This window comes from Ahaetulla prasina, chromosome 6 (assembly GCF_028640845.1).
Source record: "Ahaetulla prasina isolate Xishuangbanna chromosome 6, ASM2864084v1, whole genome shotgun sequence".
Lineage (NCBI taxonomy): Eukaryota > Metazoa > Chordata > Lepidosauria > Squamata > Colubridae > Ahaetulla > Ahaetulla prasina.
In genome coordinates this window covers 86,134,194-86,160,162 of record NC_080544.1, presented here as the reverse complement: position 1 = coordinate 86,160,162, position 25,969 = coordinate 86,134,194, and the positions used below count along the sequence as shown (strand labels likewise).

The window sequence follows — 25,969 nt, the reverse complement described above, 5'->3', positions numbered from 1 at the left end:
AATCTAGGGAGTCAGTCAGTATACAGGTAGTCCTCAATTTACGACCACAGTTCAGCCCAAAATTTATGTTGCTCAGCAAGATATTTGTGCCTCATTTTCTGACTTTTCTTGTTAAGTGAATCATTGTAATTGTTAAGTTAGTCACACAGTTGTTATGTGAAACTGGTTTACCCATTGACTTTCCTTGTCAGAAAGTTGCAAAAGGTGTTCACATGTTCCTAGGACATTATAATCATTATAAATGTGAGTCAGTTGCCAAGTATCTGAATTTTTATCATGTGACAACGGGGACGCTGCAACGGTTATAAGTGTGAAAAATGGTCATAAGTCACTTTTATCAATGATATTGTAACTTTGAATGGCCACTAATGAACTGTTGTAAGTCGAGGACTATCTGTAGAAATCATTAAAAATGAACAAGAGCAAATGAAAAGTTATTGCTACAGGTGTGGTTTCTACCAGGGGTGGAATCCAGCAGGTTCTGATAGGTTCTGGAGAACCAGTAGTGGAAATTTTAAGCAGTTCAGAGAACCAGTAGTGGAAATTTTGAGTAGTTTGGAGAACCGGCAAATACCACCTCTGGCTGGCCCCAGAGTGGGGAGGGAATGGAGATTTTGCAATATCCTTCCCCTGCCACGCCCACCAAGCCATGCCCACCAAGCCAAGCCACGCCATGCCCACAGAACCGGTAGTAAAAAAAATTGGATTTCACCACGGGTTTACACATCATAGTTTCTTTCCCAAGAAACTTCTCACTTATACAGTAGCAATTTTATGATGTTTCTTTGAGCTGCTTCACATATGGATGAGGGGCAGTTGAATATAAAAATGAAAATTGGAAAAACGGTGAACAGAGGAACATAAACCAAATTCCCATTAGTTGCCTCAGAGTAACGACAGCCCATTCAGACATGGGAACAGCCATATTTCAAATCAGCCGTGGACTTTTCATGAGTGATATTAACAGATAATTATACACACTGTCACGATTACATTGACAAAAGGACTTTGATCGTGTTAAAGCTTGTCTTAAGCTTCTTCATTCTACAAGATTATATATATACGACCTAGATCGCTTTAAATATATGACCCAGATCACTTTAAAAATCAGGACAGTGCTGTCCTGGATCTTTTGCAATTGTCTGGTGTTATGTTTTGTGCTGTACTGTGAGATAATTGGTACCATATGATGAAATAGATGGAAAAGATCACCGCTCCCCTGCAATGCTTGCTTCTGGAACCTTTGATAAATTTAAGCATGGCATGAGCCAAAGCATGATTGAAGACAGATGGTATTTGAGTAGCTCCATATAACCACAAACTCGCAGAGACACAGAGCAGCATTTCTGAAGAGCTGTTTTATTTTCACTGTGCCAATTTCAAAACACCAACCAAACAAACAAACAAAAAACACCCCGGCTTTCTATTATATTTGATATTAAGTTCCATATCCCAAATTCTGTTCCCATATTGTAGAAAGTCACTGGCTGACACAGATGCACACTTGCAAGTTGACTTTTGTGATAGGATTTTAAGAACCAAAACCAGCACAATTTAAGGAGAAGATTGATCTGCTATTCAAATAGCTAAATTCAGAGATCGGGAGCAAAGAGAGGATTTTTAATAGAGAGAATAAATTATTTAACCCTGAATCACAACTCCTTAGTTGGGGGCAATGGGGTGTGCATGAGAATTTGTTCTCCTCCAAACAACCTCCCATTGGAGTTTATCACTCTAAATACCACTTATTTTAATGTGGTAAAGATGGTTTTTTGAAAAAGGCATAAAAAAGGAAATGATTAGGAAACTGTTTGAAAATTTTTTAAAAGTATTATAGTATAACTATTGGCTTTCTAAAATCATTTGCAGGCTATTAGAGTCACTTTGATGAGATGGGTGGCTGTATAAACTGTCTAAATCAGGGGTAGTCAACCTTTTGATACCTACCGCCCACTTTTGTATCTCTGTTAGTAATAAAATTTTCTAACCGGCCACCGGTTCGGGGGGAGATGTGCGAGCTATTCTGGGACGAGGCTCTTTTGTTTGTGGTTGCACTCTAGAGCCATGTAGTTTCACTTACGAAACCTGAACTAAGCTTATGCGCGGGCGATACAAATAGTATATTTTCAGAAATTTAAATTGTCATGGGGAATTTTGTGAAAACCTAATGAAAATGTTTTTAAATAATGCTATGAAATTTTTTTAAAAGTCAATTAAATTAAAAAAAAAAAGGAAAGTGCTTCAGTATCGGACAAAACCCCTACCGCCCACCATGAAAGCTGGAACGCCCACTAGTGGGCGGTAGAGACCAGGTTAACTACCACTGGTCTAAATAAATTATATTATTTTTTATATTTATATCCCACTGCAAACTAAAAGGACTCAGCAGCTCAAAAATCAAAAACATCAGTAATTAATGCAAAAACCTAAAACAATATAAAATTTCCAACAAGAGCCAGTAGTTCTAACCATCTATATATAATACAACATTATACCCAAATGCCTTTCAGTGGAACACTGTTTTCAGCTGTTTTTCCGAAAGCACTCGGTGGGACCCCCATCTAATTAATTATGAAAGGCCATTCCGGAGGATTGGTGCTCCTAGTGAAAAGCAGCACTTGTGAAAAGATCAAATTGGACAGGCCAGGTTAGCAGGAAAATGGGTCCTTAAGTGCTAAGTCATAAAAGCCTTTAAAAGTTGAAAACAGTACTTTAATTTGTTCCCCTAAGCCAGGGGTGTCAAACTTGAAGCCCCTGGGCCAGATGTGTCACATGTTGGCCACGCCATTCCTGTTTTAGCGAAGGGGGGGAAGTTGCGATGTCACCTGACAACAACATGTCATTGTGAGTTTGACACCCTTGCCCGAAGCCAATAAATAACTGGTGCAGGCTTTGTAGCACATGTGTAAAAGCTAACATACAGGCTGCCCCACTTGGAACCAATTGTGACTTTTGCATAGTCTTTAAAAACAATCCCATATAGAGTACTTCACAGTAGTCCAAATCAGATGGTGGAGAACATAAGTCATTGTAGAGACTTCTCTTACCCAAAGTAGGGTTGCAACAGGAGTATCAGCCAAAGCTAGTCATATTTCCATCCTGTAAAAAAATAGAAGCATTTTTGTGTATTTACTTAAAATAGACGTTTGTCTATTTTAAAAGATGTTTGACTCCCAAACAATTCTTGGAGGCTGCAAGTAAAAAACCAACATATAAAGTATACAACCAGAAGAGCCAAATAACCACCTCTGCCCCACAAAAACCCAAAGTCAATCAGATCACAACAAAACAATACAGGGGCTCTGCAATCACCTTTACCCTACTGCCTAAGAGAACAAGCAGTTTCCTGAATGGCATTAGGGCGGAAGCCATACTAAACTGTTACTTAATATATGTGCATAGTTATCTCCATATCTGAACATCTCCAATAATATTTCAACAAAATTGTGTACTGACACAAATGTGTGTCTTTAGGGACCCCCATCCATCAGTCAGTTCTGACCTTCCTCTGAAATTTAAAAAAAACTGTAATGTACATGATGGTGACCCAGGGGCTTGTTCCAAGCAATCAAAATTCTCCTTTGAGAGCAGGGGTGTCAAACTCACTGCCCGCAGGTCGCATGCTGGCCACGCCCACCCCCATTTTAGCAAAGGGGAAAAAGTTGTGATACATCATGTGATGACAACGTGACGACGCAAGTTTTACAGAGTATTGCAGGGGTCTCCAACCTTGGTCCCTTTAAGACTTGTGGACTTCAACTCCCAGGGTCCCTCAGCCAATAAAGCTGGCTGAGGAACTTTGGGAGTTGAAGTCCACAAGTCTTAAAGGGACCAAAGTTGGAGACCCCTGAAGTATTGCATATTAAAAAATTCAATTAGCCCAACATGCTAGAGTAGAACTGCAGCAAGTTATAATTACATTTCATTTATATTGGCTACTCAGACTGTGCTCTGTAAAAACTGTCTTGTAAACCAGCAACCACAAAAGACTCTTCTCTACATCCCAGGAAAAACATTAGGACATTTGCTCTGTTGAAAAATTTACCTTTCTAATTTGTTACTAACATTCTTCGAAAATTCAAGCATTCTATATTTTGACCTTATTTTTAATCTATTAGTTAGCTGACTTAACTCAGATGTTTTTATATACACTGTGGCTTATCAAAATGCTCCATGTGGGCTTTGTTTGGGACGCACTTCATTGACAATTTACTAATTGATTCATGCTTTAGAAGTTGACTGAGTTATTTTTACTCTAATTGCCCTGAACAATATTATTTTAATCACATTTTAATGCCATCTCTTATTGAGGAACATAAAATCACATACAGTACATAGTGCTCTCTTCTCCAACTATTCCCCATATCAATCCTGTTAGATCATATAAGAGGAGAGAGTCAGTCACCCAGTTAGATTTCATGGCTGAGAGTGGAGTTAAACACAACTAAGGTAAAGGTAAAGGTTCCCCTCGCGTATACGTGCTAGTTGTTGCCGACTCTAGGGGGCGGTGCTCATCTCTGTTTCAAAGCCGAAGAGCCAGCGCTGTCCGAAGACGACTCCGTGGTCATGTGGCCAGCATAACTCAACGTCAAAGCACATGGAACGCTGTTACCTTCCCACCAAAGGTGGTCCCTATTTTTTCTACTTGCATTTTTATGTGCTTTCGAAACTGCTAGGTTGGCAGAAGCTGGGACAAGTAACGGGAGCTCACTCTGTTACACGACAGCACTAGGGATTCGAACCACCGAGCTGCCGACCTTTCGATCGACAAGCTCAACGTCCTAGCCCCTGAGCCACCATGTCCCTTAAACACAACTTAACACAACAGCTTAAACACAACTACTATTACCCAATTTTTTCTTGGACATCACTATTTGGGGTGTTCTCAGTATGCTGTTGCTATGCAAGTGCCATAAGCTCTTACTGCATCCATGACGCCACCATTAGTATCAATATGCCAAATCCAAAGAACAGATTTAGATGGGATTAAACCCTTTTTAGTCTTAAATTATACCAGTCAGTTTCTTCTTTCTCATCCCATACTAAAATATCTGACTTTTAGCTGGATTCTATGCCAATACTTGTTAATTGTAAGCTTCAGAGCAGTTAGTTGTAAAATATGTACAGTAAAGCTAGCAGACCAAATGGTTGTGGGTTTTTGGACCACCTGGTTCCAAGACTAGTTCACCTTTGACTTTGAATGGGGTTGTACTTCCCCTTTCAAGGGTGGTCGGCAATCTGGGGCCTTCCTGAACTCACAACTCTTGTTCAGTGAGTTGGCAGGTAAGGCCAGGAAGGCTTTGCCACAGTTTTATCTGATGCTTCAGTTGCACCCTTTCCTAGTTCCTCATGTACTTGTCACTTCATGGCTTCACTACTGCAAAGCACTCTATATACACCACTTGGAAGATTCTACTAATCCAGAATACAGTGCTGTGGAAAGTTATGGACCTGTTTTGCTATGACCATGTGATATCTTTGCCCCAGTAGCTGCACTGGTTGCCAGTTTGCTTCCAGGTTTGATTCAAGATGCTGGTAATAACCTATAAAGCCCTTCATGGTATCAGGATCCAATTTGAGGGACTGCCTATCTCAAATTGACAAAGTTGGCACATTTGAGGAACCTTCGAATAAAAATGCTGTCTACCAAGACACAGGAAGTTTGCCTTCGCTTATCACACAGTGCCTGCTCTCTGGAATGAGATTCCCCCTTGAAATCTTGATTTGTCCCTTCTTGTTGGTATTCTGAAGAACCATAGAGAACTGGCTGTTCTCCCAAGTCTTGGGCTGGAGTAGCTAGTTGTCAGTTGTTGATGGAATGTTTCGGGGTTTTCTGGCTTCAACAGTTTTGCTTTTCTTTGTCTGAGTTTGGTTTTATTGTTTGTTTCTCGCTGTTCTACTGGTTTTTTTTTAAATTGTTTTTATGTATTGTGAGCTCCCCAGAGTGGTTTGGAGTCAAGCAACATCAAATCAATCAGTCTATATGTGTAAACATAATGATGTATTTCTCATGTGAATGGTATATCCTTCAACCTTAAAAAAAAAAATCCTGAGTCCTGTTAAAATATTGTACTTTTGAATATTACATATAAAGTAAATATTAAATGCAGTCTGGACACAGTTAGAACAGAGATTCTGGTCAAGCCCCAAAAGAATTAAAATAGAGGAAGACCGCAGGCCCAATTAAAAAACATGAGAAATAAATAAGTGAATATGTCAGCAATGGTAGCAGCAGCATAAAAGTACTGACGGTGTATTAAAAAGAGATATGTCATCATTTTATATTATATTCCCCTCATAATCTCTCTCCTTCTCATTTTTTTCCCATAGAACGTTCTAACATTGAATGTTCTTTCAATATTCAAGCGTCTACATGACCAAATAATATCCCTGCAACCTGCAACACTTCAAAGTGATATTAAATAAGTCTACCATATGTTGTTGATTTAAAAAAAAAAATTCAGAGCATGATGGGGTCTTTTATTATATGTATGTTTCCTACCGCTTAATGTATGGTTTATCATAAGGAGTTATCACTAGCCATATGGCTTTCATTATTGATTATGTTCCACTTATTATTAAACAAATAGATGTGGTTTCCATTGATTCCAAAATATTCTGTGATAACATTCATTGTACTTCCAGCTAGTACTGGACATATTACTGCAAACACAAATGACAATTTTTTGCTGTGTTTGTTACTGAAATTATAATATTGAGATTCCTCTCTAAAGTTTAATTTAAATGTGAACAATTCTGGTTCATAGGTTCTGAGTCTTCTTATATGATCAGTTAGGGGTTTTTATTAATAATTTAATTAATACTTTGATTAATATGAGGCTCAGTGCCATAAAAACAAGATTATTCCTATCTTTTGGGTCTCTGTACATTTTCATGCAATGAGCATCTCATTACACTTTTGTTTATATATTCTAAATAAATTTTTCGTATCAGTGAGTAATGGTTTATTCCACCGTTACAAATAAAATTTCAATTCCTAATAATTGTTTGAATTGAATAATATATTTACACCATAAATGTCCATTCAATTAGTATAAATTAGAAAGCTTTTTACTCACAGAATCCACCAGTTAATTACAACCAGTAATAAGCGGTAATATAGATTTAATAAAAATGTGAAAATTAACTGAACATCTTAAAATATTTTAACAAGCAACAGATGGAAAATTTTAAAATAAGTCTCCTTCTAGCCTTCCAGAAATGCAGATTTCATTGCCCAGAATTCCCCCAGCTACTATGGCTACTGCTTAGAATTCTGAGAATTAAAATTACATATCTGGAAATAATCCAGTTTAGATAAGACTACAATAGAAGCTAAGCTTTCCATGATATAATTTATTTGGTCAAAAAAGTCACTCAAAATTTCCTAAGGATAAAGATGGTTTTTACTGACAACACTAGTCATTAGAATAGAATAACAGAGTTGGAAGGGACCTTGGAGGTCTTCTAGTCCAACCCCCTACTTAGGCAGGAAACCCTATACCATTTCAGACAATTGGTTGTCCAATTTCTTCTTTAAAACTTCTAGTATTGCAGCATTTACAACTTCTGAAGGTAAGTTGTTCCACTGATTAATTGTTCTAACCGTCAAGAAATTTCTCCGTAGTTCTAAGTTGCTTCTCTGCTTGATTAGTTTCCATCCATTGCTTCTTGTCCTACCCTCAGGTGCTTTGGAGAATAGCTTGACTCCCTCTTCTTTGTGGCAGCCCCTGAGATATTGGAACACTGCTATCCAGTGGTGGGCTGCTACTGGTTTGGACTGGTTCGGGCAAACCAGTAGTTGTGACCTACGGGTGGGCCTGGCTCTGCCCCTGCCCACCCACCCAGGTGCAATCCTGTCCTATATCACTGTGTTTTTGATGCCACATGCATGCGTTGATGGCGCACACGAAAGAATTGCCATGTTTTGTGATGCTGCACGCATCTGCGGATGGCGCATGTGAGAGCAAAGCGGGCATGTGTGCGCACATGCTCAGATTTCCAGTGCTGGGTGAACCGGTTGTTACAGTATGTGATGCCCACCTCTGCTGCTATCATGACATCCCTAGTTCTTCTTTTCATCAAAATACTTAGTTCCAGCAACCATTCTTTATATGTTTTAGCCTCCAGGCCCCTAATTATCTTTGTTGCTCTTCTCTTCATTCTTTCTACAGCCTCAACATCATTGAAATGTAAGACCTATAATTTAAATGCAATATGGTGATCAGACCTTATCTCCACATACAACTCTAGTCTTAAAATGCAGTTGATGTTGGATTTTGTATTCTTTGGCACAATGGCAATTAAAAAGGCATGCTGTGTTCCAGCAATCACAGACATATTATCTGGCATTCAGCATAAAACAGCTACTGCAACGGGAGAATAGCTGAATAAATAAATTTCTCTTCCCACCCACCAAAAAAGAGAAAGGAAATGGAAAACATCTCATTTTCTCCCTACGGTAGCAAAGTCCTAGCATTATAGTTCTGTATTTTGGTCCATTTACCTAATTCTGCTGACAGGCGTTATGTTTAGAAATTACAGGTAGTCTTCAACTTACGACCCCAATTGAGCCCAAAATTTCTGTTGCTAAGCGAGACGTTTGTTAAGTGAATTTTGTCCCATTTTACCACCTTCCTTGCCATAGTTGTAAAGTGAATCACTGCGGTTGTTAAATCAGTAACACGATTTTAAGTGAATCTGGTTTTCCTATTGACTTTGTCAGAAGGTCACAAACAATGATCACATGGCCCTGGATGCTGCAAACTGTAACAGTCATAAATATGAGTCAGTTGACAAGTGTCTGAATTTTGAGCATGTGACCATAGGGATGCTGCAACGGTCATAAGTATGAAAAACAGTGCCATTGTAACTTTGAACAGGTACTAAATGAACTGTTTTAAATCGAGGACTACCTGTATACCTTGAAAAGGAGGATAAATCAAATGCCCCATATAACCCAATGGGGAAAAAAGTTACCATTTATTTTTATTGCAAGTGAAATTTTCCATTTGCAATGTACCTAGCAGAAAGAAGAAGGCAGGGCAGAGGGCATGGCAATATCACAGTCAGATTGCTGGAGACTCCAGGCATTCTATAAGAAATAAGATGGATTCCATATCTGATAATACCGTATTCTTCCGCTATGAACCACTTACACTGCATCTCTACCTCAAGAGTCGAGGTGGTGCAGTGGTTAGAGTGGAGTACTTCAGGCTACTTCAGCTGACTGCTATCTGCAGTTCATCAGTTCAAATCTCACCAGGTTCAAGGTTGACTCAGACTTCCATCCTTCTGAGGTCGGTAAAATGAGGACCCAGATTGTTGGGGCAATATCCTGACTCTGTAAACCTCTTAGAGAGGGCTTTAAAGCTCTATGAAGCAATATATAAGTCTAAGTACTATTATAAGTGCTACCTCCATATACAAAGCGAAGTTTAAAAAGTGGGAGTAAATAAAAAGCTGCGGGTGCCGCAGGGGTCGATTCTCTCACCCCTCCTGTTCAACATCTATATGAAGCCGCTGGGTGAGATCATCAGTGGCTTTGGGGTGAGATACCAACTGTACGCTGATGATACCCAGCTGTACTTTTCCACCCCGGGCCACCCCAGTGAAACTGTCGAAGTGCTGTCCCGGTGTCTGGAAGCCGTACGGGTCTGGATGGGGAGGAACAGGCTCAAACTTAATCCCTCCAAGACGGAGTGGCTGTGGATGCCGGCACCTCGGTACAGTCAGCTGCAGATGCGGCTGTCTGTCGGGGGTGAATCATTGGCCCCGATGGAGAAGGTACGCAACTTGGGCGTGCTCCTGGATGGTCGGTTGTCCTTTGAAGACCATTTGGCGACCGTCTCCAGGAGAGCATTTTATCAGGTTCGCCTGATCCGCCAGTTGCGTCCCTTCCTGGACTGGGATGCCTTATGCACAGTCACTCATGCTCTCGTTACCTCTCGCCTGGACTACTGCAATGCTCTCTACATGGGGCTCCCCTTGAAGAGCACCCGGAGACTTCAGCTAGTTCAGAACGCGGCTGCGCGGGTTATTGAGGGGGCGTCTCGGGGCTCCCACATAACACCTATCCTGCGCAGACTGCACTGGCTACCTGTTGTTTTCCGGGTGCGCTTCAAGGTATTGGTTACCACCTTTAAAGCGCTCCATGGCTTAGGACCGGGCTATCTACGGGACCGTCTACTGCCGGCTTCTATCTCCCATCGTCCGGTACGTTCCCACAGAGAGGGACTCCTCAGGGTGCCGTCAGCCAAACAGTGTCGACTGGCGGCCCCCAGGGGGAGGGCCTTCTCTGTGGGAGCTCCGACCCTGTGGAACGAACTTCCCCTTGGACTTCGACAATTACCTGACCTTAGGACCTTTCGCCGCGAACTTAAAACTTATTTATTTCGTATGGCTGGACTAGCCTGATTTTTATTTTTATTGGATGGGTTTTTAAAATTTTGTGATTTTACGGGGGAGTATGTTTTTTAACATTTTGGGCATTTAAATTAGTTTTTTAAGGGATGTTTTTAATTATTGTGTGTATTTATATTTTATCTGCCTGTTCACTGCCCTGAGTCCTTCGGGAGAAGGGCGGTATACAAATTAAATTATTATTATTATTATTATTATTATTATTATTATTATTATTATTATTATTATTATTATTATTATTATTAATTAATTAATTTATTTATTTATTTATTTATTTACTTTTGTTGGCTTATACTAGCTTGTAAGGAATTATCCTTTGATTAGAACCTTGAGTTATGCTACTTCCTTAGAATTAAAACCATTCTGAGGTCAGGAATTGTTTTGAATATTAAAACTGAATGACCCTCATTGTTATTTCATCCAACAATCACTTCCTGATTATTTGAAGTGTTCTTCATAATTTAGACTATAACTATTGTTTAAAACAAGAGATCCAGAAATGCTGCATATCACCCACTGATTTATGATTAGATCAATTTTACTTTGGTTCCTTTCTATTGTAAGTTATGTTGCAGTAAAATACAAAAGCTATATATAAAGATAGCCAGCTGTGAATCTAAAATAGTAATGTTTAGTCAGACTTATAGTACAGCTTTGTTTATTGTTGATATTAATAATATGTGTATTTGTTCCTAGATACAGTTAAAAGTTGTGTAGCAAAGTTGTCCTTCAGCTGTCCCCTGAAAGGTCACTACTGCCTGTACAGTAAATCCGGTTTTGCTCTCATCAGTCACCAGCCTCAACTTTGGATCCATATCATGTTTCTCTTTCAGCAGGTGTGTGCAATATAAATATAAACTTCATAATCATTAAAGTAGCTGTCAATTAAAATCAGCATTAAATGTAATCTCTTGAGATATATTAATGTAAATCAATGTTGTTCTGAAGATACTCGGAAGGTTGAGAGTTCAATCCTAGCCAGTGAAAGATGTTTCTCTATCAGGGTGCGAAGAGAAAATATTTTATTTATTTATTTATTTATTTTGTCACAACATCATACAAAAAGATTATATAGTATATACACATATAAACATATATAGGAAGAAGAAAAGAAAAACAATAGGACAGGAACGGTAGGCACGTTTGTGCGCTTATGCACGCCCCTTATGGTCCTCTTAGGAATGGGGTGAGATCAATCTGCTGTGATCTCCACATAGGCATCAGGAAGTGCATCCTTCCAGTAAATGCTCAGCTCCATTCAGTCGGCTCAAATCCACCCGATAAAAAGGATTACAGGGTTGTAAAAGAAAAAGAAAAAAGAAAAAACAGAGAAAACAAGATAGAAAAAAGAAGAAAATAAAAGAACAGAAAATGTGAGATTGGATGGATGGATGCATGGATTGGTGGATAGAGATAGATAGATCTCCCAAATTTCCTTTTGGCAGTTATACATATAATATTGATCAGATCTCTCTCTCTCTCTCCAAGATTTCATCATAATTCCCTACTTTCTATTATCAAAACCATAAGTCACAAAGCATCAGGATTGTGATATTGTTAAGTGTTATATATTTATTCATTTCGTAGAGGAAAGGGAAATGCTCAACTACCAAGCAACACTATAACAAATTCTTCAGATCATTTAATTAAGGTGATAGCCCTGCTTGATACTTCCTACTATTAATATAAAGTTGTTAAAGGTCTGGATAGTTATTCCAATTTTTTTCTTAGTGGAAAATTTTCCTTTGCCTTAGAAAATAATGGGGCCAGATTAATTAGGATCCTACTTCTTTGAATCAAAGGTAAATTGGAACTAATGGATTCACAGACTTTGATCCAATATGCTCGTCTATATCAACATATACTGTATTTTGAGGAATGAGGTCTAGAAGAACTAATCAATGTGGATTTCAATCAATTATGATTTCATGTTGATAATAATTTTATGAACTACTTATTATTATCGATCATTCTCTTTGCTACAATCTAGGTATGGATAAAATATAATTGATGTTAAAATTAGATTCAAAGCAAAATCATATTGTGGAACCACTGACAAAAAAAGCATTAGAAAAAGCAATCCAGGATTTGGCTTCCCAAGACCTAGCTCCACATCTTGCTGAAACAAGTTTGGGGTATCATATGTAGCAGCCTTTAACATGAAGCTTTAGTGGAGAATAGGTTTTGACAGTAGCTTCAGGTCCCATTCACAGTATGGGAGAGTCACTTTCCTGTGATGAGTTCCAATACTCATTAATATGGTTTGATATTATAATCACACTGTTGGGTCAATCTTATTGCCCCACTCCCCCTCAACATTTTCACTAAACTCACACTGTGTTCCAAATTTGCTGGTGTGTAAGCCTGATTATTTTTTGGTCTCTGCTGGTAATAATATGTATGGTAGTAAATTAAACTTAATTAGATGTAAAGAGAATATTTATTTGCATTCAGCCACTAGCAGTTACTCCATTCCATAATTGTTCCCTTTTAATGAGCTTCCCCTTCTGCTGATGGAGCTGTGTGGAAATTCTGGGAACTGGGGAATGCTATAATAATTTTCATTTTTAAAAATGTAATTCTCCTTCTCTCCTTAGTTCATGAGGAAGCCTCTGTCCGTGCATCAAATGATTCTTTGCTCTGACTACTGTTATGCTTTCACTTGCTGATCATTCTATAGAATCCTAGTGTCTAGGCAAACCAACATTTATGTTAGAAATTTTCATTATTTCATATTAGAAATGTCATTATTTTCATTATTCTGTAAATACATCATTTTATTATGGACTGGCAGTTAAATTAAGATGCTGTTAATTTCCATATAGTTGAGCAGTATGTCAACTATACTGCTAGCACTAGGAGTGGACATTTCTGAATACAATGAACTTTACCTATTAACAAACATGTATCAGTTTATATTGCTTTGTTTGTTTGTTTGTTTGTTTGTTTGTTTATTTATTGACTATATATCAATATAAATACATAAACCATGAGGCATCTGGGTATCATTCATTTGAATACAATTAGTAATAGTATTAATATTATTTGTTTAAGTCATACTTATGTAATTATAATAATATTCTTATATAAGCCTTCATTATTTAATCATGTTTAATCCCCCATTCTAATAACAATAAGAGTATCACTAGAACATACATAATATCATCATCTTTCAACATCTAATCTTTATATCTAGCTATTACTTTAATATATCATATTAAAATATGCATAATAATATTCCCCCTATTTCTTGTGTCTGCCTCTATTCTAGCTCCTAGTAAAGCCAATCTTGTGTTACAAAACATTTCCTCTATCTATCAACTTTTGCCCGTTTTAATATTTCAATTCTTATTCATTTTTTGACTTGCCTCCCAAATTCCTCCCTTGTGTCTTCTCTTCTCTTCTTCATCTTTCCTGTTTAAGTATTTCTTCCATCTCTACTATCTTTTGTTGCCAAACCTCCAGAGGATCCACCCAACTCTCTATTTTCTTTTCAAATATATCTTTCTGTTTATCTAGTATCATTTTTTGGTCTTTTAGCATGTATTTTCCCTGAATTACTTCATAAGTTTTTATTACCTTCTCCCTCTTATCTTCTTGTTTTGTTTGTTTATTTAGTTCTGTCTTTTCCACTGCATCTCCATTGTCTTCTCTATTTCCTGGCCTTTTTGATCATTATTCATTTTCCCTTGTGAGCACTTTCTAACTTCCCATTTATGTTATTCATTAAGTCCATTATCTCCCTGTGATTCCTTTCATAGTATCATGAATGCTTTGAAACATCACCACCAATTCTTTTTGCAACACACTTATTTCCCCCTGCTGAAATATCTTGCCTTCTTTTTTGATAAGTCCAAATATTGCTCAGTAGTCTGTCAATGTTTTATCACTGCCTTACAGTCTCAATTATTTTTGCCCTCAGAAAGTCAATCTGGAAACCATTTACTCAGTTCTGATATTGCTCCTCTGGAAATACAGTAATATGGTTCTTTATGTCCCACAATTAGTCAATTTAGTTCTTTTTAGGTAATCCAGGAAAATTTCCAAATGTCTCCTCAAGTCCCCACTATAAGTTCAGTCATAACTCCTGATATTTAAAAGACACTTTACTTAGATGTTTTCCGTATTTTCAACATTAGAGTTCCAGTAGTCATGGAATAGATAAGTATAAAGCAATAGATAGCACAGCAGTTCTCCAGGTGTTATTTCCACTTTCTCTTCTGTCTTATCAGTATTTTTCTCAGGGTTGTAGGAATATAATGTATTCCATTCACCAGCAGATGGTGCCTTCCATTTAACTTCAGCATTGCATAGATTCTAACAAGTTCCATTTGTATTTATTCAAACAAATAATCAAAATTCTGACAAGTAATTCCAGCATTTTAAAATGACTTATTGCCAATAAAAATTAGAAATCCAATCTTTCTATGTTTTTAAAGGTTTTGCGCTCTTTTCTTATTAGCTTTTTCTTTTCTTTCGGGTCTATAATTTTTCTCTCTGTAATTGTTTGTCGCTTAAACAAACTCTTCAAGTCCCTTTTCCAGAGTTTATTCTCTTTAGGGTAGGTTTCAGGTTAAAAAAAAGTCACCTAACCCAGTTCCACTCACTGTTCATCCACACCGCTCCAGCACAGTCTTGTTTATTTGGCTGCCCCAGCTTCACAGCAGCCATAATGGCTGCCTTTTCTCTTCGCCATCAGATGAGAGGGAATTAGCCCTGGATCAAGCAGGAGATCTGTTGCTCTCCACGAACTGCAGGGCACCCCACAGGGTGACTTTAGCCCCTTATGGGGCCTTCCAATGAAGGAATTCGTTGAGAGTTTGCGGAGCCCCGCTTTTCACGTCCGATAGCATTGCGATGTCAACTGGAAATCCTCTGTGCCAGCTTATATTGTTGATCAATTTAATTTGAAAATACATAATTGGAAGTAAACCAGGAAAAGTAAAATAATATTGTTTTCTAATGTCAAGCATAATATTTCAGCTGGATATAAGTGATTTTTTTTCCTCTGAGACTGCTGTAATTTGAAAGAAGGGAGTCAGTCCCAAACCCTTCTCTTTGATCATTTTAATAGTTTCAAATCTTTGTAAATACTGCCTATGGAGATTCTATGTAGATATTTGTAGATACCATTTAACCATAAGTTTGTGTTTAACAAAAATAGGAAAGAGAAAATTGTGTTGAATCCATTTGGTTGTGGCTCTAAGAATTAGATTTTAATTTATAGATGAATCAATGTGTTATGCTATGATAGATGCTTAGGTTGAGTTTTGCTGAAAAACTGCTTATAGCATTAATAAGATATTTTATAAACACAGCCTATAAAATTGCCTGACCACAATTACGCCACGATTTGCATTATCTTGCACTAATGCTCAGATGGTTTTGTCAAATTAATGAAAATCCTTATATTCATTTAAACATCAAAAGTATGTTGATTGTTTTGTTCTAATGTAAGCCATTCAGCCAAATATCTAATTACAATAATTACATAAGCTCCCAAAGAAGCTCTGCCACCATTGAAGCAAAACAGTACCAGCTTCATTTGAGAACAACTTTCCGGATATTCTTTCACACTCACTCCAAATATTGTCCTCAGTACTCTGAACATAGCTACTGTGAGCAATATCTCTCTCTCTATATATATATATTCATAGGTTTTCACGGGTATAGGTATGTAGGTCTTGGCATATTCGGGTCTGTTCCTGTTTAAGGTTGAGATTACCTTGGCGATGTTTCAACAAGGTCTCACTCATCATCTTCAGGCTGGTGCTTTCAGCTTCATGCTTGTGAGAGCAAAGTGTGGTCGGAGCTGCCGTCTCTCTATAAATACTGGTGGGGAGGTGGGGAGTGTTGCAGGAAGCCCATTACCACTACAGGAGGTCACATTTCCAGAACTCAGGATGTTTCCACACAGCCCATTAACCAGGTCGTTACAACACAAAAGTCTAGGACCACACCCACACAGGATGCTATGAAACAGATGACTAATCTGCAAACACCCACTCCATCTACCAATCAAGATGCAACCACACAGCCAATCAACCCGCTCACAGCAACACTCCCCACCTCCCCACCAGTATTTATTAAGAGACGGCAGCTCCGACCACGCTTTGCTCGCACAAGTACGAAGCCGAAAGCACCAGCCTGAAGATGATGAGTGAGACCTCATCGAAACGTCACCAAGATACTCTCAACCTTACACGGGAAAAGACCCGAATATAGATAGATAGCTAGATAGCTAGATAGATAGCTAGATAGATAGCTAGATAGATAGATAGATAGATAGATAGATAGATAGATAGATAGATAGATAGATAGATAGATAGATAGATAGATAGATAGATAGATAGATAGATAGAATTAGTTAGTTAGTTAGTTAGTTAGTTAGTTAGTTAGTTAGTTAGTTAGTTAGTTTAAAAATATCAGGTCCAAATCATTGTTTGTCAAGTGGTTATTGATTGTGTGCCATCAACTTGTTGACTCTTAGTGACCATATACTGTAGATAGATTTGCTCCATAATGATCTTTCCCTAATCTGGCCTTTCAGATCTTATAAAGGAGCACTCATCAGTAAAGTAACTGAATCTATCCACCTTTCTGCTGGTCAACCTCTTTTTCTCTCCTTCCACTTTCCCAACATTAGACCCCTTCCAAACCTATCCAGACAGCTATGTCCAAAGTTTTAGCCTGGTCATTTGTGCCTTGAGTGACAACTCTGAGTTGATTTGTTTGATGATACTTTTGTTAGTTTTCTTGGATGGCCATGGTGTATAATAGAATAACAGAGTTCGAAGGGACTTTGGAGTTCTTAGGTGTCCACTCCAACATTACAATTAAAAAAAACATGAATACATTTCCTATCCTGTTTTTTCAAAGCCCAACTTTCACTTTCACAGAGTGTCTTTGGAAATTCCATATCTTGCACAGTTCTGGGGTTGTGCATCATCACAGCATTTTAATATTATTTCCAAGGCCTTCATGGCTACTCTACCTAATGCTAATCTGTAGCATATTTCTTAAATTTTCCCAATATTTTTAGAACGCTCATTTAATTCTCAGTTGCAAAAAATGTTTTCTTGTAATGCCCAATTTCATCTAGAGATGCACCCACAATTAAATCCTGAGGTACAAATATTCTTTTCAATCAGTACTGTTTTTCTTTTTGTCCACTAGAGCTTGTTCCCAGAACCATTGTCTATGCAGAATAATTATTTGCAAGTCCTGAAGACCTTGTGGGAAAAAACCCAGCTTAAGGGAACACATAGTTTTGAAACTGCAATGGTGCAATCTACATTTCCACATAAGAAGGTATTTTTTTTCCTTATGATCCTTCAAAGGGGCGGGGTTTGTATGTGTTGTCTTTATTTACTGCAAGAAAAATCAAGACCATGTCTCTGAATCTGCATATAGATGAAAGCAGTTAAATTCTCAAAGTTGGAATTTTGAAGGTGATGTTTCTTGTTTGATATATGAAGTCTTCAAATGAAAAATGATGGAAAATGGTTACAGAGGATTACCTCCATCTGATTCATCTTTGTTATATGTATGATAATCATACATGGCTGGCCAATTATATGAATAATTTATAATATTGTACTTTCTGGTTAGTAAGGTTTTGATTGCTCTGGCCTCCAGAGTTTTAAGTTTGTTGTGATCTCCAATATCTTTTTAATCCCTTTCTTTTATATACATTGTTGTATCTCACTCTATGTTCAATTAGTAAGCATAAAGAAATCTTCTTCTGGTCAATTCTTGTGTTATCCTGACAAAAATCATACTGTTTCTCGGCTACAGTTTGGACTGCTTTCTGTTGCCTTTTTTTCTATTGCCCAGTCTGGCTTACAGCCCTGAAATTCCCTTGTGGTCTCCCACCCAATTCCTAGTCCTAAATAACACTGCTTAGTAGCCCAGCCCACACAAGGGCAGTCAATTTCTACTTGCTGAGATGGGTTAGAAATTTCACTGTATTAATAAAATATTTTGTTTCTGAAGGTCAGGAACAAAAGAACAATATCCTTTAATTTTTCCCCATAATGCAGCATTTCTACATGTGATTGCTATATGACAGCACTAAAATATAACAGAAGGACTGTGGAGGTCTTTTCAAGCAGGAGACCCTATGTACCATTTCAGATAAACAGCTGTCAAATCTCTTCTCCACCAATGGAACACCCACCGCTTCTGGAGGAAAGCCGTTCTACTGATTAATTCTCATTATCAGGAAATGTCTCCTTAATTCTAGGTTGGATCCAAAGTTGAAGCAGACTGACCTATTCCTATAATTCTTCAAATTCTTTTAAGAATAGTCTGTTGGATGAAATTGGGAACCATCTTCCTTATGAAATCAGAAACCATCTGCCAGATATCTTCAGGAAGTGCTAATTTCCTTCTCCCATTATAGATCTTCAGCAATTGTTATTCAAAAATATACTGTCTATCAAAATCCTACCAATCTGCCATAGGTAACATTCATTGTCTTTCATGACTAAAGGACAGTGGCAAAGCAATACACAGGAATTCAGGTTTGGATCTTTGCAACGTTTCTATTTATGCCATCTGTTTGTAGAAATGTCTGAGTTTTCTCACTAATCTCTTCCACATGCTGTTGATATATGAACGGAAAATGCAAATAAGCTTTTTTCTTATTTACAAAGAGAAAGGAGGAAACTCATTTCAAATAGCAGAGAAACTATCATAATGAATTGTTTAGTTCCCTTTTGCAAAGTCACATAGTTGTGGGTTATGGCAAGGACTCCAGAAGAGTAATTATTTGCGCAGGCTCTGTCGTATCAACCTTTGCCCTTTGAAAAGATTACTGTTTCAAAGCAATTGCATTTTCAAAGATTGTAAATAATACTGTTTCAAAGTCAGCGAAGAATTTCTGGTCAAATCTATTAATCTTTAATTGGGTTCAATTGAATCTCCAGCATGGAATCTGTTTAAAACAAAAACATATTTGAGGTAAGCCTTGACTGCCTACAATTTTTCTTTTTTATAACAAGAAAAATATATATTTGCAATTGCAACCCTAACTTCAAATTGCATAATTGAAACCAAGCAATGAGAAATTCTTTCTCAATCCTTCAGTGATGTGTTGCTTAAAAAAAAAATCTAGAAAACTTTTAGACTAGAAAAATGCTGCTTCAGTCACGTAGAAAACCCCAAGTGATGACTCTTCATCAAGGAATGTTATCATTTCCTGCTTTGATTACCAAAGGTTTTTGTTGTTATAAATTGCAAAGTCATGTCCGACCCATCGCGACCCCTCATCGAATACTTTTTAAAGGCTCCTTGGTTTTATTTGTTTGCCACCCATCTTGCAAAAATGCTAGAGAATTTCTGGAAGCCTGGCACTCTGATAAATTGGCCATCAATAGATACATAGACATAAGTAACAACTATCTATTGTGCAAAAGAGACCATCAACAAGCCAAAAAGGGAATCTAAAAACCAAAATACCTTCTCACCAGCAATCAACACCCAGATGAGTATAGATTAACTCCAAGATTAACATCAGACCAACAATTAAATAAACAATACCCCAATCAAGGAACTGCCAAACAAGCCAACAGTAAACAGCCCATCAAAGAATCTCTAAGACCAACACTGACAGGGCAAGCCACTAAAATAATAAACTAAAAGCAAACCCCATTCTTTACTAGCACTGATTATGTTACCTAGTTAGGATAATGAAACATCTGCAAGAAAACAACCAAGCTCAGAGAGCACCAAGGCCCCTCATTTCAATCCTGAGCTACAAATACTGTCCTTTATTGATACTATTTTAGTATATACAATTATAATGTGAAAGGTCTATCATCATTCCTGTTCTCATATGCACCTGGTTCACAGAATTTTCCAGATTTCCACACATAATCTTTGCCTATATATAATCGTCATTTTCTACTACTTCTCTTATTTTCTTACCAAGAAAGAAAAAGAAATAGATGAGACAATGGTGGAGTAGCCACGAGATTTTTTTCTGCTTGGTAGCATTAGGTGAGGTTCTAGAAGGAAGGCTACAAACTCAGTCTGGAAATATTGCACTCACTTCCAAGAAAGTAAGTCTCTGATTGTGCATTTAAACTTATTTAATTGTAAAATTAAGGGACTCTATCTGGCATTGGTTGTTTGTGCATACAACTCATAAAACTTGATTGCAGAAAATATGACTTCTGCAACAGAGTTGTTAATGCTTGGAACTCATTACCTGACTCCATAGTCTCTACTCAAAATCCCAAAATCTTCAACCAAAAACTGTCTACTATTGACCTCACCCCATTCCTAAGAGGACTATAAGGGGCGTGCATAAGAGCACAAAAGTGCCTACCATTCCTGTCCTATTGTTCCCTTTATTATATCTAATTAATATAGCTAATGCATATTCTTTACATATATATATATATATATATATATATATATATATATATATATATATATATATATATATATATATATATATATATATATATGTTTTCTGAGGTTTTCACGGGTGTTTGTATGTAGGTCTTTGGTTATTGGGTTTTCTGCGTAAAATTGGAAGTGTCTTGGCGGCGTTTGATGAAGTCTCATGCGTCATCTTCAGGCTTCAGCGTGCTTCTGGAAGCACGGCTGAAGCCTGAAGATGACGCATGAGACTTCATCAAACGTCGCCAAGACACTTCCAATTTTACACGGGAGAAAACCCGAATAACCAAAGACCTACATATATATATATATATATATATATATATATATATATATATATATATATATATATATATATATATTTTCATGATATGTTTTTTACTTATGACAATGTTTATGTATACTGTTATGACAAAATTAAATAAAAAAAACCTATGATAACTATTCTGCTGAGTCCCAGCATGATGAAGAGAAGAATTGCAATTTTACTTTCAGCTCTATGGCAACACATCTGGATTATATCCAACAAGATCTGATATGATCTTCAGATATGAATTCCATCGGCATGCTTGACTGCAAGCATTGCAAGCATGAGGGCAAGCATAGAACTAGTCTGACATTTTCAATCTACATGTAACTATTATTGCTGTGAGTATGAAGTTATTCCATACCACATTATTTTTGCTTCCTTTGTAAAGCTGGAAACATATTAGACTCAATTGCTGATGTAAACACATTTTAACAGGCCATATAGCCTCCTTTGGCAGCAGGCCAGTTAAACTGCCCTGCGACATAAATCTGGACTCCACTGGTTTCAAGACAAGAATATCCCTTTGCAGTCAAAGATCTAGCTTAAACAATTTTCCCTGAGAAAATACTTCTAACAGAAAAGTGAACGTGAAGAGGTAAATTGATGAACAGCAAGGAAAAGCTAAATAAATCTGATTGGGGTGAGGTGGGGTGTTGTTTTAATTTACAGCTGGCCAATTTTAACATAATAAAGCACGTCAACTATGTCATTCTGCTACACTTAATCAGAAAGAGCCAGATGTTTTATATCAGTCAAATAATTTTAAAATGCCTGGCATTCTGAACATGACTAAAAACTCTTCACTGGGAATTATTTTAAAGAGTGTTTTAAATATTTCCTTTTTCCCCTAATTGATTGAAATAGCTCTTTTAAACATTTGCCATAATTACTGAGGAGGTAGGGAATAGGAAACCCTTATCCTTCACTATCTGGCATGGTTTCCTCAACCTGGATAAATGTCAGCCTTTGCTGGAGACCATGAATATATTTGATTATATTGTATTGTGCTTTAGTAGAAATTGCTGTCAGGCATTTACATGTAGTCACTCTTATATGCTAGAGCAGTGTCTATCAGCCTTGGCAAGTTGAAGATATGTGGATTTCAACCCCCAGAATTCCACAGCAAGCATGTTGGCTGGGGAATTCTGGGAGTTGAAGGCCACATATCTTCAAGCTGCCAAGATGGTGAATTACTGTGCTAGAGTGTCCACTTGCATATCTTCTGTGCAGGAACAGAAAAAAAAAATGATTCCTTCACAATTTTTAGGTGAATCTACCAGTTTTGATTCTGACAGATACACAAAAAATACCCAGCATGTAGATGCTTAACCAAACATACACTTTCCAGAATTTTGCAATGTAGTTCAATATCTAGCAATAGATGTGGAATGGGATAACTTACCGCAGCTGACTCACCCTAACCAACTTGCTGTGATCAACTCAATATGGGTCAACTTGCCGCAGGACAATTCAATGTGGGATAATCCAAGAGAGGGACAAGTGAATTGCAGCAGGCCTTGCCTTGCTTTGAGTTTGAACCTTCTCAAGTTAGAAGTCCTCGAGACTGCAGTGAACCAGAGCATGAAGTCCCATCAGCCCATCAGCCAAGGTGTGCGCTCCATCAGCCAAGCCATGGAGCAAATGTGGCACGCCAGGTAGTCCCTGTGCAGATCCAGGTCAAGGGTATGGTGCATCTGTGAGAGGATGCCCACCACCACCACTTCTTCCTGGCATGCCAGCTGCAAGGCCCAGCTGCTCTGCTGAAATTCAGGTACTGGTTCTCTACCTCCAGCCTTACCAAATGCAAAGGAATGGAAGGGGAAGTGGTGGGCTTGGGGTTAAGATCAATTAAGATTTGCTTGCATGGAAAGGAAATGGGCAGATTTGGAGATGAGACTGAGACAGGAGAGAAGGGAGGCATTGGACAGAGATAAAGCAGACACACTGGAGAAGATGAAAAAAGAAACAAGCTCAACCATGTTCCATGCTCCTAACCATTTGTATTGGGGAGCCTACTTTTAAGTAAACTTATTGTTCACTCCAGAAGTAGGCATACAAAATTAGCCTCAAAATCTCGACAGCTTATTCACCAACATTTTATAATTTCTTCCTCTTCATGGATTACTGCCTTGTCGTGGTGAAGGGGCTTGCGTAGCTCAATGAAGCTATGAGCTATGCTGTGCAGGGCCACCCAAGACGGACAGGTCATAGCAGAGAGTTCTGACAAAACATCATCCACTGGAGAAGGAAATGGCAACCCACTCCAGTATCTTTGCCATGAAAACCCCATGGACAGTACCAAAAGGAAAAAAGATATAACACCAGAAGATGAGCCCCTCAGGTCAGAAGGTGTCCAATATGCTACTGGGGAAGAGCAGAGGGCTAGTACTAGTAGTGCCAGAAAGAGTGAAGCGACTGGACCAAAGCCGAAAGGACGCTCAGCTGTGGATGCATCTGGTGGTGAAAGGAAAGTCCAATGCTGTAAAGATTTTTTCTCAATAGGAACCTGGAATGTAAGATCCATGAATCAAGGCAAGCTAGATGTGGTCAAACAAGAGATTGAACATCGACATCTTAGGAATCAGAGAACAGGAATGGGTGAATTTAATTCAGATGACCATCAGGTATACTACTGCGGGCAAGAATCCCTCAGAAGAAATGGGGTAGCCTTCATAATCAATAAAAGAGTAGGAAAAGCAATACCGGGATACAATCTCCAAAATGACAGAATTATCTCAGTTCGAATCCAAGGCAAACCAATCAATATCACAGTAATCCAAGTTTATGCGCCAAACACTGGTGCTGAAGAGGATGAAATTGACCTCTATGAAGCCCTTGCAGTACCTTATAGAATTAACACCGAAAAATGATGCCCTTATCATCATGGGAGATTGGAATGCTAAAGTAGGAAGCCAAAAGATTACCGGAATAACAGGCAAGTTTGGCCTTGCAGTACGAAATGAAGTAGGGCACAGGCTGATAGAATTTTGTCAAGAGAATACGATGGTCATAGCAAACACTCTTTTCAAACAACCTAAAAGACGACTCCATGCATGGACATCATCAGAAAGTCAACACAGAAATCAGATTGACTATGTGCTCTGCAGCCAAAGATGGAGAAGCTCTATACAGTCAGTAAAAACAAGACCAGGAGCTGACTGTGGCTCAGATCATGAGCTTCTCATTGCAAAATTGATGCACTTATCTATCAAATATCAGAATCCAACATTCTGTTGTAAGATGAGCTATTAAATGCAAATTAAATTGGCAGAACCATCCAGGTTCAACCCCTTGAACAGGGTGCTGGACTAGAAGACCTCCAAGGTCCCTTTCAACTCTGTTATTCTATTTTATCTGTTATCTCTGAGTTACTCATAGGCAAAATCTGTAATCATCATAAAAAGGTGTGTTCCTTCAGTGCAATCCTGTGAAGGCTTCCTTAAGTTCCACTGAATTTAATGGGATTTCCTTCTAAATACATACACACAGTTGAACATTGTCCATATAATTGTGAGTTATTAATATTTTAATATTAAACTATTAATGCTAATTGTTAAACTAGTGCTAAAACCCAGTGTGTTTACCTTCCACTGGTATACTTATAAATTTAACCCATTAGCAAATATGTATAAATTATTTCAATATTTAAGAATGTACTTATTATTGACTGCTGTATATGATCAAATCCATGAATATCAATCAAATCAGCCTGTATGACTGTTTTTAAATACATTTGCACAGAGGGTTGTATTCTAATTTTCAGTTATGTACATGTCACAGAAAATATTTTTATAGTGTAATTCAAATTCGTTAGTGAATAAATGTTTCCAGATGTATTTATATCCTTACAGATTTCCAGTCAATTGGTTAATGAATATTATCAAAGGACGGCAGCTATGTTCCTTTTTAAAAAGAACATTGCAACATTTTCTCAATTCATTGCAAAATCCTTTGTATTGGCTTATAATGCTGCTTGTCAGGGAGAAATTACTCATTCCTATACTTTTAGAGATCCATAAAAGCTAACAAATAATCATCTTTTACTTACCGTGAGATGTAGGGCAGCTACTTTTATCATTCACGTTTAGAATTCAGCAGGAATTTTTTTTTCTTCAGTAGAACAGTTCCACAGTTCATTATAAAAGTAAAGGTTTCCCTCGCACATATGTGCTAGTTGTTCCCTACTCTAGGGGGCGGTGCTCATCTCCATTTCAAAGCCGAAGAGCCAGCGCTGTCCAAAGACGTCTCTGTGGTCATGTGGCCGGCATGACTAAACGCCAAAGGAGCACAGAACACTGTTACCTTCCCACCAAAAGAGGTCCCTATTTTTCTACTTGCATTTTTTACGTGCTTTTGAACTGCTAGGTTGCAGAAGCTGGGACAAGTAACAGGAGCTCACCCCGTTACGTAGCACTAGGGATTTGAACCACTGAACTGCCAACCTTTCAATCAACAAGCCACTGCATCCCTTATACAGAGTTCATTATAGGACATCTTAAAAGGACATGCAAAACAAAAAGAAAGAGAAAGCTTCTGTGAACAAGAGAATAGGAGCTTTCCACAAAAATATAGTGAAGTCTTTATTAGAGAACAAAGCTGGATATTGACTTTGCTTCCAAGATCTGCAGACATTGTCAAATGAGGGACAATATCTACATGCACAAGCAAACATGCGATGATTAAGGGTGGAATTGTCTTCATAGAATCATGGAGAGGACTAATTACAATTGGAATTATATAGCGTTTCAAGACTTTTTCTGCTTGGAAGAGGACAGAATCTTCTTCATCCAAATAGAGAGAGAAAAACTATGGTGCTTCCACCTCAAC

The 25,969-nt window shown here is 37.8% G+C and overlaps 1 protein-coding gene across 1 annotated transcript in view; it reads left to right on the top strand.

Annotated features, from left to right (window-relative positions):
* Positions 1 to 25,969, top strand: part of VEPH1 (ventricular zone expressed PH domain containing 1) — a 140,091-nt gene that overhangs the window by 88,697 nt on the left and 25,425 nt on the right. The window contains exons 8-9 of the mRNA XM_058189142.1: positions 11,119 to 11,258; positions 17,599 to 17,733. Coding sequence (XP_058045125.1) covers positions 11,119 to 11,258; positions 17,599 to 17,733 — 275 coding nt within the window. The remainder of the gene's footprint in view (positions 1 to 11,118; positions 11,259 to 17,598; positions 17,734 to 25,969) is intronic.